A 13,295-nucleotide genomic window follows, 5' to 3' on the forward strand; every position below is an offset into this window, starting at 1 on the left:
GAAAATTGCAAAAGTAGATGCCTGCATTAGATGTGCTGTGCTTCCAGTTTGTTCTTTCACTTTCAGTTCTCTTCAGCATGTGTGTGAGAGATCTTTCAATAACTGAACACAGGAAAAATATGCAAGCCATCACAGCACTCTTTCACCCTGCACTATTTCGAAACAGCAAGAAATGTAAATATGTTGAACAAGAGATAAACTGATGTTCTGAGGCTGGAACAACATAGAAGGGACAGATACAAACAGATACAATCCAGAAGATGTGGGTTCGATCCCTACAGCTGGCTAACCTTTTCAGTGACTTTCATCTTTCATGTAAATATGTGTCCATTGCTAGCAAGGGTACAGATGTTTTGTAGTTATAACCCCTTAATTTAACTTTATATTGCCAAAGACTGGGTCTGCTGGATATGTTCGTCTGAGCAGCTAAGAAAATTTGTGACATCCAATCTTTTTGTTAAATCCAAGAAATGTATGATATATCGTGTGATTTCCAATCTTTTGGTTTGTGTTGTTCGTTTGTATACCTGTGTAGCAAAGACTTTTCCTGATTTTGTTTTCTATAAAAGGGAATATAGCCAATATATAAAACTTTATATATATTTAAAACATCAGTATGATTGAATTCTGGCACTGCACATTTTCTCGTGAGTATACTGCTCACTTTCGTATAATCATTTTCATGATTGATGATAATTGATGTTATAATACATTTGTATCGGTGCTTCATCAGTGCTTCAGTACTATGATCATAGCTGCACTGTAGCCCACATAAGAAGTATCTCATCTGCACAAACGCTAGAAACCTCTCCACACATTCAAAGGGCCCCATAAAGTGAATGAGTGCTCTTGATGTCACTCAGTGACGTAAAGACTACACACGTAGCGCTGCTCTACGCCCGTAGCAGATGAATTTTCAGTGGCAAGTGAGGATTCACGGCGGCTCGCTAGGCTGATTTGCTCTTTTGGTCACACAAGAAGATTGTGCAGTGGCTCCAAGGGCACACCTCATTACTCCTGGCGAATTTTTTTCAGTGTGTTTTCGTGAACTAAACTGCACGGTGATAAGCACACATTCAGCAAAATATTTTGCATGGTGGCTCTTGATAGACACCGCAAAGCACAGTTTCGAGCAATGCTGATAACGAAATTGCTTGGTAATTTCTCGACAGCTTTCTTCGATAGACTATGCACATATTGCATTCTTCTGGTCAAAGCATGGCAATCAAGCACGTTGTTGTGGAGCCTTCCTAGCATAAGGGACCTACCAGGGGCCCTATTCTCGCCAAAGTAATCGACCTAGATTACTTTGTGTCTTTGCCTGTCATTGGTCGCTACGTGAAGAAGGCGTGACCACGAAGGTGTGATGACCAATGACAGGTGAGATACAAAGTAATCGAGGTCGATTACTTTGACGAGAATAGGGTGGCGTTTTTTTCATCCAGCCTTGATCCAGCTGGACAGTGGGTTGCCCAACTGTATCTGGTGTCTTCACACCCTCATGTCAAACCAGAACAGGCTAGTAATTCTTTTTGTAAATTGCAGTAAAATTGTAAAAATAATTAGAAAAAAAAGTAAAAAATAAATAAATTGTAAACGCACCGTGGAGCAAAAATATTTTGCATGGCGACACTGGGTGGACATGCTTGACAGACGAGGCAGGATTTTGAGCGATGTTAAACGGCACCTCGTTGCTCCTTTAAGCCACCCAAAGGTATCAATGAAGTAAAGAGCTAAATTTTAACAATATGCGAGACTTCATTATGGATAAACGTAGATAAATGTAGATAAACATAGCTGCAAGCCTTGCCCACTGCTCTATGTAACACTCTTGCAACTCAAGTAATATGTAGCGAGTAACTGCCGGACGAACCGTTCAGCTCGAAGCAAGCGTGACCTAGTTACATTTTCAGGATATCCTGTGATCAGTCACAAGTCTGGTTCATCCACGCAAACAATGCAAGCAATGAAGCGGCAATATCAATATGCAGATAAGGGCAGGTATCGAATTCAGTCCTATCACACAAGTGTGCCAGAACTTGTAGAGATAATGATGAAGCCTTGTCAGGCGTGTTATTCCGGTCACGTACACTCCATTCAACAGCCCACAGATGCACACAGATACAAGCTTGCTGCTGCCAAACCGTGTAGATTTACACGTCACAGTTGTCCAACTTGGCATGTTTGCTGCTTTAACATGAGTGTTGCGATTTGGAATACCCTCTTTCCAACCTAAAATGAGTAAGGTGTACATAGGCCAGACAGGGCATAATACCGGGTGTTTCAGTTAAATCCCCGGGCTGAATAATTCACAAACGGGTGCACCAACTGAAGAACTTTCTTTTTTAGAAGTATCTGTCTGATACCACCTACAAGCGGTGCACCGTGTGAATGAGTGGGAGGCATTCATTATTCAAATTCAAGTTTCGTGAAAAAACGTAACTTCTAAAGCAGAGCGCTGTCGGCATTAAAATGGGTACTACACCTTTAGGGACCTTCAGTGGACAGCTTTTAGAGAAAAATCTGCCACCGAAGTGGGTCATTTGCTACAGTAATTAATTGGTTTCGGTATACATATTTTTGTCGCGGCTGGTCGCGGTGAAGCGCAGAAGGACGTTCTTCCACTCCCTTGTCCACCAATGAATTACGTCCTTTTGAGCTTCGCCGCGACCAGCCGCGACAAAAATATGTAAACTGAAGCCAATTAATTACTGCAACAAATGACCCGCTTCGGTGGCATATTTTTCTCTAAAAGGTGTCCACTGAAGGTCCCAAAAGGGGTCTGTATAAAGTCTGTACTTAATTAGTAAACATTTTTGTATGCTGCTTATATTAACATCCTATTGTCAAATGTTAACCACGTCCCTCTGCATTGCCCTCATAGCACTGAGGGTAAATAAATAGTTTCTTCAACAATTTTATATTAGTCTATCACGAAAAATATCAGTGGCCAGTGATAATGCAGGAGGAGATTTAGCAGATAATGTCATCACTCTTGGTAGCCCAAATATATGATTGGCAATGCTGCAGCTGATGCTTTTCAAGCAATCTTGCCCATAGACACAGCTGTTACGCAGAAATTTGGCTCGTCCTAGCCAAGACACAAGGTAACACCACTACTAAAGCAAACCTCTGCCAAATTGCATTTCTGCAATATATGCATGCATTAAATTAGGGGTATAAGAAGCTGAAGTTTATCTCTCGGCACCTGGCATAATAAAAAGTTATGGCCATTTGAACGAGCGTTTATGCGAATATCTCTGTGCGCTCATGTTAATCTATGCTGTGAACATTTCATTGTTATTTATTCATTCGTATCACATTAGATACATAACATTAGCGGGCCCGCCTAAGCCCGAGGACTTGTGAAAACAGAAAAGGAAGTTAATCATTACTGCATTTAAAAGCAAAAGTGACATTGTCATTGTCGTATATATGTATTCTGTGCCTACTGTATAGGTACCTGATATTTTATTTCATTTCATTTCGTTTAATATACCTTAAAGGCCCCATGGGCCATTATATAAGGGGGGATATACAGTACAACAACACAAAGCAATTCAGTCATGGAATCTGCTCACAGGCAGCCTGAACCTGAGACATATCAGATATTGAAGCAATTTCAACAGGAAGACTATTCCTATTTCAGAAATTCCTAATTGTAATGTGGAAGACTTATGACCATTAGTGTGGCTGTGTGTGCGTTGCAGTTTATGTGGGTGGTCAAGATAGTGAGACAGAAAATGAGCCGGAACAACATGCGAATGAGAGTAGTACAGCCTAAACATCAAAACAAGCCTTGAGATTTCGCATCTTGCTAACAAAGGAATACCAGAAACCTAACTGTCTTATTCTGTATAAGCTCAAGTTTGTCTACAAGGTACCTTTCGTGTGGGTTCCGGATCATTGAGGCATACTCATAACTAGTGCGTACTAACATATTATAGGCTAATAATTTTATTTCTGCTGGTGACACGTATAAACTGTGTTTCAAAAACCTAATGTGCGCGAAGCTCTACAACAAACTTGTTCAATGTGGTATTTCCAGGAGAGGTCACCTGATATGAATACACTCAAATACTCAAAATGCCGAACTTTCTCGATCGCACCACCTCGGAAGGAATAATTAAAACCGAAACACATTTTCGATATTAAATTCTAACGAATAAAGCGCATTGGGGGAATGTGTAGATTTGCACGAATTATGTTCTTCGGACACTTCTGCCCCACTTTTGACATTCATAATCTGCAAACAAGGTTTCCACAGCAACCTGATGAAATTCACACAAAATGCTCACTGCTCAAATATCGCTCTCAATTCTGAGATGTCCATCCACATTAGGATGTAGACACTTAGCACGGCAGCAAACCCCGTTTCATTCATCAAAATATTTTTGCTGAGTGGTGTCTGTCGCTGCACAATTAATAGAGACACGATCGAAAACCAGGCAAAAGGGTATCTTATCAGCAAATTGTGTGAAGCTGTCCTTTGTAACATCAAAAATAAGTATCCCAGGTAAACCAAACTGAGATCTTTTAATTTACGTCTTTAATAGATGTGGAGAGATGGAGAGGGGACAGCAGGAAGCAGCGGAGGGACAAGGGGGGGGGGGGGGGTTAGTATGCGTCCTGGGCCGACTTCAGGGGGAACTGTGCCGACATTCTACTTAAAGTCCGCTGGAAAACCCGGGGACAACCTCAGACAGCATATGCTACGCCAGGATTCGAACTCACATCACCTCTCAGTCTTGGTGTGGAAGGTGATCATCCTAACCACTATGCCACATGAGCTGGTCGACATAAGTTGACGCAAAATGTCCTTTAAAGGACATTATATACGACAAAGGACATTTATTTTTTGTTTTCTGCTGACCTGTTTGTGTATATATGTATATATATATATTTATGAGCGATATGCATATGGGAGCCACATATATGACTATGTATACAGTATATTTCTAGTGTAATAATTTAACTATTCCTATTGTATATACTGCACGTTAATATGTATTACACCGTACTTTTTTTTTTACGTTTGACCTACCTAACATATACATTTACCATATACTGTACAGCTGCTAACAAAATAAGATAATAACTTGAGGTCCCAGAACTAGCATTAACTACGGGACATCTTTCTGTACAAACTACCCCAAACTTTGTACCCCTGAACGAGTAAATAAATAAATAAATAAAAAGGAGCAATAAAATTACACTTCGCAATTCTCGAAACCTTGCTTCGTTCATCCAGCAATATATCGGGAGTCACCACGCAAAATATTTTTGCTCAACACTTGTCACTGCACAGTTTAATTTACAAACACACCCTCAAAAACCTGCCACGAGCAGTGCTCTGCAACTTTGGAGGCCCGGCCCAATCCCCTGGCATGATGCAATCGGATCAGTATGATGTAGCATCAGCATTGTGAGCAACCGCGAGGTTTCATTTTCCGCCGAAAATTCATCCGGTGCCGACACAGCACGGCTATACTTAGGACGTACTCTACACGTCAACGAGCAACGTCAACATCCCACATTTACTGGTTCCGTGAAAGGCTCCGAGCAGTTGCCGCAGTCCAAAACGAAAAATTTATGGAGGGTGCTTTCGCTCACAACCCACAGTTTGGAATTTGTGTCAAGTGGCGTCTGCCGTGGGAATGGTTCCAGAGATAAGGACTTGGCGAATCCCCTCCCCTACTTCACTATCTTTTCCTTGGTACTTACAGATCTCAAATTCATAGAATATTCAAGTCCCTACCCTACCAATGAATTTCCCGCTGACATTTTTGGAATTTGATCTTCCACAAATTCCATGCAATGTTTTGAACATCACTTCCCATTAGGTTTGCCACCCAGCCAGTTATTTGTTGCTTGTGCTGGATGTCGGTTGAAAGGCTATACCAGCTGTGGTTTGCCGGTATGTTACCGCAGAAAGTGTTTCGTGGAGAAGTTTCGGCAAGCCCTCGGGGGTCCCTCAAAGAAATATGGAACGAGTGCAACTCTGCCGCGGTTGCGGCACTACTTTCACTTCTTTCTAAGTCTTATTTTCTACGTGCAGTGTAACACAAACAGTCCAAACAGAACAAAAACGTATTTTTTGTATAATGAGCGATTTCTCTGCTCATAACGCTTCTCTCTTTCGACTTCTGCTATTGCCTCTCACCCAATCCCAATGCAGGGGTCCAAGTCCGGCAAATATGAGGGATGGGGATAGACGATCATGCCGTTACGTGCAAGGAACTCCAACGTTTTCAATGGAGAGTGTGAGGGAGCATTGTCATGGTGGAGCACCCAATTTCATTCACGCCACAGTTCTGGACGTTTTCGTCTCACGTCCCCCCTTAGGCGACTCAAAAATTTCGCAGTACAGTTCACAGTGTGGCCAGCAGGGATGAATTCTTGGTGCACAATAACGCCAATGCCGGAGAAAACGACACAGCATGCTTTTAGTTGCACTTCTGACCTGCCTCGCCTTTTTCGGTCTTGGAGATCGTGTACTTCTCCACTCCGATGACTGCCGTTTGGTCTCGGGGTCGTACTCGTAGACCCAACTCTCGTCACCAGTAATGATCCTTGACATGAAGCTTGGGTCATCCCGTGCGTCCTGGAGGAGGTCTTGGCAGACTTCGACACGGCACTTTGAACTTGGCAGCCAAGCAACACATGTTCAGGCTGCACGTGAGGATCGCCTGAGCGGTTCCAAACGACACATCGGCCATGTCAGCTACATCTCTTAGCGTGATCCAGCGATCCTCATCCACAGACCATTGATTTTCTCCACAGTTTCCGCCGTGCTGCTTGCGGATGGCCTTCCTGACAGTTCATCGTTGTCCCAGCACTTCTAAAATGTGTGTGCCACTCCAAACACACCGTCCAGCTCACCGATTCATCGCCATAGGCCTGCCAAATCACCTCAAACGTCTCCGTTGGAGATTTCTCAAGTTTGACACAAAACTTGACGTTTGCTCTCTGCTCATGTTTGATGTTCATGATTAAATCGTATACGAGGTCCTGCCTGTGACCAGAAAATTGCTAATAACTCTGGTCCCAGAGTAGAATGGATGACATCATGCGGCACGCTGATTGGTCAGGGCCACACCTCCCAGATGGGGCCACTGCACCTTCTGTCGGTCAGCAATAAAATCGGTCCGGGAACTTTTTGATCAACCCTCGTATACATCAATCAAAGCATCAGTCGTAACCTAATGCTTTCCGTTGTGTTTTACTCACAACCTATTGGATTATAGCGACCATGTCATAGGCACCCCTTCCCAGCACCGCATTAGGAGGCTAGAGGTGGCGCTACTCATCGGCTCAGTTATTACTTCCTCAATTTCTACAATACTTTGTACTTCAGCTTACCTTAGTATAGTTGTACAAGAGGTGGATGCCCCATGAGAGTCGCTTCTTTCTAAAGTAGATTATCATCATCATTCTACACATTTCCATAGGATCTGTTGCTGTCGTCTGCTACGGTAGTCGTACGCCCACTTCTGCGCGTTCAAAATTCAAATTTCCATTGTCCAATCATGATGTAGATCTCGCTGGACGATCTGTAGCGCTCCTAGCGGATCGTGCTCCTCATATCGGTTGGAGATTATGACATGGTCGTTATAATCTAGTAATTCGTGGTTTTACTATGCGACACTTTTTATGAAGACTGACGAGGTGTTTTTTTACGTTAATTACTAGTTTAGGCTGCCAAGGGGGACGTCGGACAAAGTAGGAGACACGACAACAGAAACAGCTTTACAGAAGCAGCCTAAACTAGTAATGTCACACCAACTACCCGAACTTAGCACTTTTTATGTTCTCCTCAAATGAAAGACGTAGTTTTTTATGTGCAGTTCTCACATGCAACGCCATTACATTTATTTAATACCGGATGAAATCAAGCTTCGACTTACAAAACTGAATCATCGAAGCATCAAAATCTGACAAGCAACAGGAAATGAATTAACGGGAGCTTTTCACACAGAAGACTAGTGCTGTGAATAATTCCAGAACAATTCCACTTCGAAGAAAAAGCTAGCTGTTGAAACACCAGATGGTTCATTTGCCAACTGAGCGCTTCGTGTTACACTAAAGGAGACCTGTGCGTAGACCTTTCATAGAGGGCCCAAAAGTTTTCAGTATTTTGCTACGTCACCTGCGGTTAGCCCCCGTTTATTTTCGGGATGCAATAAGTAAAACCACACGCTCGTTGAATCACCTGACTTCTACCGGAAGTAACTATTTCATTTGTGTCTGTTCGTAGTAGAAGTTATACCGACAACCAGCCTTTGTTTCTTCATTCCTCTGTTGTTCGCGAGCACAACGCCACACATGCTGTTCAGCGTCGACTACACTGCTCAAAAGTGCAAAGCAATGCACGAAGCTTTAACACAAACTTTTAACGTCAATAATCGAAGCCGCCTGATTTCCCCGCACAAGGACAGAAACATACATAAGCTATTGAGGTGCTTCAGAGGCACCTATGGACAAAGAACTGCGGATCGTTCAAACCTGCACCAACAATAACTTTGCATTATTCCACTCGAAACCCGAGACACTGGAATTGTTTTTTTAAAAAATCCAGGGTTACTCCAGGGTTGCCGGATGAAGAAAAAGAAAAATCCTGAATCCCTATATCAGCCAGAATCAGAAAGCACTATGCCACATAAAAAAAAGTGATGAAAATGCACTCCACTAGTATGCGCATTCGACTGCTAGTTCGAGGAGCAAATGAGACGTCGGTCCTTCTATTAGTTTTGCTCATTCTGAATGCGTTATTCTCGTTACTCTAAATGAGCGCGGAAAGACATCTCACATACTTTGTTTCTGACGCGTCATGAGAGGAGGTGAGTTGACGACTAACCCAAGAAATTTCTGTACCCAACGTCTTTACGGTCGGAAGTCATTACGGTCATAAAGGTGACCGTAATGACTTCCGTGACCACTGTGAACGTCCAATCAGTGTCAGCACTTTCTGCTTTCGTTTTTTCTGTTTTTGTTTTCTCTTTCTTTCTTTCTTTAAATCAACCAACAGGCTACACAGCAATAGCGTCCGAGCAACCCTGGGCGGCTATTCCGGGCATTGCCACCGTTGCGCACGGTCGCAATTTAAAAAATCGAATTTGGCTATTTATTATTTTTTATATATTTATTATATATTTATGCACCTGTCAAATAAATCACTTTGCATGGTTAATTTTCATAGGCGGGTTAAAAGCACGGTTTAAAAAATGGGCACAGACTTGAGAGCATTTTGTGCTTCCTTAAGGGACCCCTTCCCAGGGTCTCCTTGTGGTCAAGGGGTTAATAAAGCATTAATTTCCTATTAAATTGCCCTAACTAACTGGGCGATAGTTGCAGTACATAAACAGTCCCAAGGCTTGAAGACTCGGACATGCAATTTGGTCTGCGCAAAGCAACTTTGGCGGAAGTTATCAGTTACATTAACAGTAAACAAACAGCCATATCAAATATGAACCAGAAAAAGCTTGAACGGGGTGTTAAGGAAGTACGAAAATTAGAAAACAACAAAGCAAAAACATTGGAATGCAATGGCACAGCAAAGCTGTTCACAGCCCAAAGAGCCGGAGCCGCTAGACGTTGTCGTGACTGAGCAATATGGCGTCACCGCCCATTGTGATCTCTGAACTAATTACACAAAGGTCAAGAACTACAGAGTGCATATTATGACGGAAAGTTCAACTTCAAGTTCATTCATTAAACCACCATTCAATTGAAGTTCATTTTTTGAAATAGTCACATTTTTTTACACAGTAACTTAACTTGTAATGAGCTCCCTTTGGAGAGTAATACTTCATCTCTGTTTTTTGGTTCCTCTCTTTCCTTCAACATGTAATTAAAGAGTCACTGTGCACTAATTTATATCATTACAGTTAACGATTATGTTGTTATACGATGTTATACGACTGCATATAAGTCCGTATTTTCTTGTACGATCATTTGTAATTAAATTGGAATTTTGAACAACACTGTAGTACTATGTCACCCGCACAGCATGTGCGTTAAATGAAACAGAACTGAATGGGACCCCTTAGTGTCCGATCTTGCCAGAAACTCTCTTTCCTTTCAGCAGAAGACAACCATCATCAAGCAAGCAAGACGTCAGGCACAGACTACAGCTGGGCGCACTTCCCAAAGCACATGCCAAACCCCGAGCAAGCAAAAACAGGTCTGTTCGGGGTACATCTTGGCTAGTTAACGCTAAGAGAAATAGACTGTTTACATACCCAAGAACGGACGTGGACGCCGCCGGTATTTTTTGTTTTTTCCCTGTGAAATTTACAATTGCACGGATATACGGATATATACATACAAACTAAACGTGTTGCAGCAACTTAGATCGCCCAGAAACCTCCACCCTCCCGGTACAAAAGCGAAACAATGCTCGCCCGAAGAACCTGTGTTTTCCTTCAAACTGCCAGTTCCCCAAACTAAAACAAAAACTGTACAGCAATACTATTAGATGATACGGTACCCAATATACAAAATTAATTATCATTATACCCCTGGTGACAAAACTCCCCAATCACCATCCTTAAAATAAAGCTGTTGTTGTTGTTTAAGTGGTACGCTCTTCAATTGTACATGAAATTACGTACTCACTTGGCATTGTGCTCCCCAGCGCAGTCTTTGCCAGACGTTTCCTTCTCGAACCTAGTCTCGTCGACCTCATGTTCTGGTGTGCCTGGAGATCTGAAAGGGCAACGCTTGTAAGCGTACAGGCAGGCAACTGAACATACTTCAACTGGAGCCAAATCATTATGAAGGTGCTAATGCAACACAACGCTACACAATCTATCATTTATGTCATTCGCTCGTGAAACAGCAACATGGTAATTAGTTCACTGAAATATGATAGAAGAAAACTGGAATATGCAAACAACACTGGATTCCAACTACAGACATTAGGACTACGTGGCACTGCAGGCATTTTGAACATTCTGGGATTATTTCGGACACAGACCTTTCCTCCTAAGAGGAAGGATGCAGCAGTGATACTTTCTCTCAACACCATCTGCAGTTTTCTGCCACGTTTATCTTTTCTTAGAAGCGTTTCTTCACAAAATGCAATTTCTTGTTTGGAGCTTGAAAGTGTTGCCTGTAGGCGACCTAGTGTAGTATTTGCACGAACAATATTTGGAAAATGCCATCGGTAAAAAAAAATAATAATAATAAAAAATAAAAAGAAGAAGAAAGAACCTGCAAAACAATAGCATGCCACAACACAACACAACACAAACCCGATATATGACGTAGCCCCCTTAAAATGAACGAGAGCATAATCTAATTCTTCGGTATTGATCAACTTTCCAGATACACACACACGTCCTTCCACGTTCTCAGTAATGCTTGTTTCCTGCACCTTACAGCTGACACAGGATATCAAGGCTGTGCTGTAACTAAATATGCCTTTTATTGACTCTCCTTTGCTGCCCTCCTCTCTGCTCATAAACAATAATGTGCATTCCTGTCATTCCACAGCGCAAGTACGTACTAAAGTACAAATACATACGAACCACCAGACACTGTGAACTGACCATCCTGCCATTTGTCGGGCTTAGTAACCCCATATAAACAAATATTTTGTGGAAGCAAAACGAAAGCAAAGTACGTATGTGTTGTCCGCTATCACACAATATCTGCTGGTGAATATAATGTAATCCAGTTAAGAAATGTAAACGTCCAAAAAAGAAAGTGGGTTGGGAAATACGCTTGTGAGCCAAATAATCAAAGAAGCTTGCATCACCTCAGGCAACCATCACATCCCCACTGCTTACAGGTCAGTTACACAGTGAAGCATTCCCTATCCTACTGCAATGCAACGCAGGTATGCATTCCAGTGGGTGACTTCTCTCAAGGCATAGGCCCAATATTTACAAAGAATAGCCAAATAGCACCACGCGCGTATCAGTACCCCACCCTCGACAAGGGAAACTACAAACCAGGCTACAGTCCTGCTAGGATGTACGCAGACACAAGCCGCGAGATAAGCGATGCGCCTTCACAACGCGGACTTCCCTTCCTGCCCAAAGCGATCCACGCAGCCAACCGAATCTTACCCTGCAAAGGCACACCGCACGCGCACTGCTAAACATCGAATCGCACACTTCCAATATCAGTAAAACGAGAGACCGCAGTTTTCACGACGGGAGTACCTCGGCACGCCATTAAAACGGCAGACGACAGCCACGAAATCCAATAGAGGCAAACCGCGACCGGTATGGACGCCACTTCGCACAATTCTCTCTTCACCAAATCGACCGCTGGTCAAAACCACCTACCTTTCCAAACAAGCCTCTACAACGTCGTATATTGTCGTCGAAGTACAACACCGACCCCGCAATCAGAGCGCAGACGTCTGGGCTCCGTGTGAAACCGAACATTACGAACAAGTGCGAGGCTGTATTTAAAAATGGCTCGGCTTCCCGAACCGCTCAGAGAGATCCTTCGCCATTGACTAATCGGGCGTTGTTCTGCATCCTGGCTGATTCGAACCGTACTTGTTCCCTCCTGGCGCCTCTGTGGATATTCACGTTAACGCCATTCTCGCACTAAGCTACTTCAGCGAGCAAGTTGGGTAGCGGCCGGAAAGTTGACTTCGTCGAGCGATGGGTTTCGGACGTAACGACGGTACGGGCTACGCCTGCTGATGTTCGAGCTGCGGTAGAGTTTCGATCAAAGACGACTCTGAGGTGTTGATACGTAGATCGACGTTCAAATGCCCAGCTGTTCAAGAGCAAAAACGATTATGTGATGGGGGGGCGAAATCGCTGCCGCCATTTTCGCGCCTGGAGGACGACTAGTGTTTGAAACACAAAAATAGGAAAAAAGAGACGTCCATGCAATCTCCGGTTCCCACTTACCCCGTTGGCGACTCTGGATCGTACATAACGTTTTCGATGTCACAGACTTGAGCACCTGGTACTGTGGCGTCCTTGCTATGATCTTCAGGAACGAGGCAGAGGCAGCCTCGAGGAAATATTCACACAGCTTGGTGCGGGGTTATGGGGTCTCGAGTTTGAGTAGGCCTAAAGTGAAGCAGAAATGTCAGTGCTGCCTATGTAAGGCCGATGGTGAACGTGTGAGGTTATCTCCGTTCATTTTCTTGCCTTAATAACGTATATTCTTCGTAAACAGGCAATAACTTACCCACAGGCCCATGTTTAACCACGTCCAACACAATCACACAAGTGGATCGCCATGGCGCTCTAGAGACTGCTGTCGCCATCTCCACGTAGAAAGGGGAACTAATTAAGAAATATTTTAGAAAGCACGAGTGT

The 13,295-nt window shown here is 43.2% G+C and overlaps 1 protein-coding gene across 6 annotated transcripts in view; it reads right to left on the bottom strand.

The window, feature by feature from the left end:
- Positions 1-13,240, bottom strand: part of LOC135389014 (histone-lysine N-methyltransferase SETD2-like) — a 45,539-nt gene extending 32,299 nt beyond the window's left edge. For 2 of the 6 annotated variants that reach the window (XM_064618931.1, XM_064618926.1), the window contains exons 1-3: positions 13,165-13,240; positions 12,879-13,043; positions 10,618-10,707 (exon numbers count right to left, since the gene is read on the bottom strand). In XM_064618931.1, the coding sequence (XP_064475001.1) occupies positions 10,618-10,707; positions 12,879-12,904 (116 nt within the window). In that variant the 5' untranslated portion in view covers positions 12,905-13,043; positions 13,165-13,240. Of the gene's footprint in view, positions 1-10,241; positions 10,285-10,613; positions 10,708-12,296; positions 12,384-12,878; positions 13,044-13,164 lie in introns of those variants that run through there. The other 4 variants (XM_064618927.1, XM_064618930.1, XM_064618929.1 and 1 more) reach the window with 4 other exon arrangements.
- Between the last annotated feature and the right edge of the window lie 55 nt (positions 13,241-13,295).

Source organism: Ornithodoros turicata, chromosome 3, assembly GCF_037126465.1.
Source record: "Ornithodoros turicata isolate Travis chromosome 3, ASM3712646v1, whole genome shotgun sequence".
Classification (NCBI taxonomy): domain Eukaryota; kingdom Metazoa; phylum Arthropoda; class Arachnida; order Ixodida; family Argasidae; genus Ornithodoros; species Ornithodoros turicata.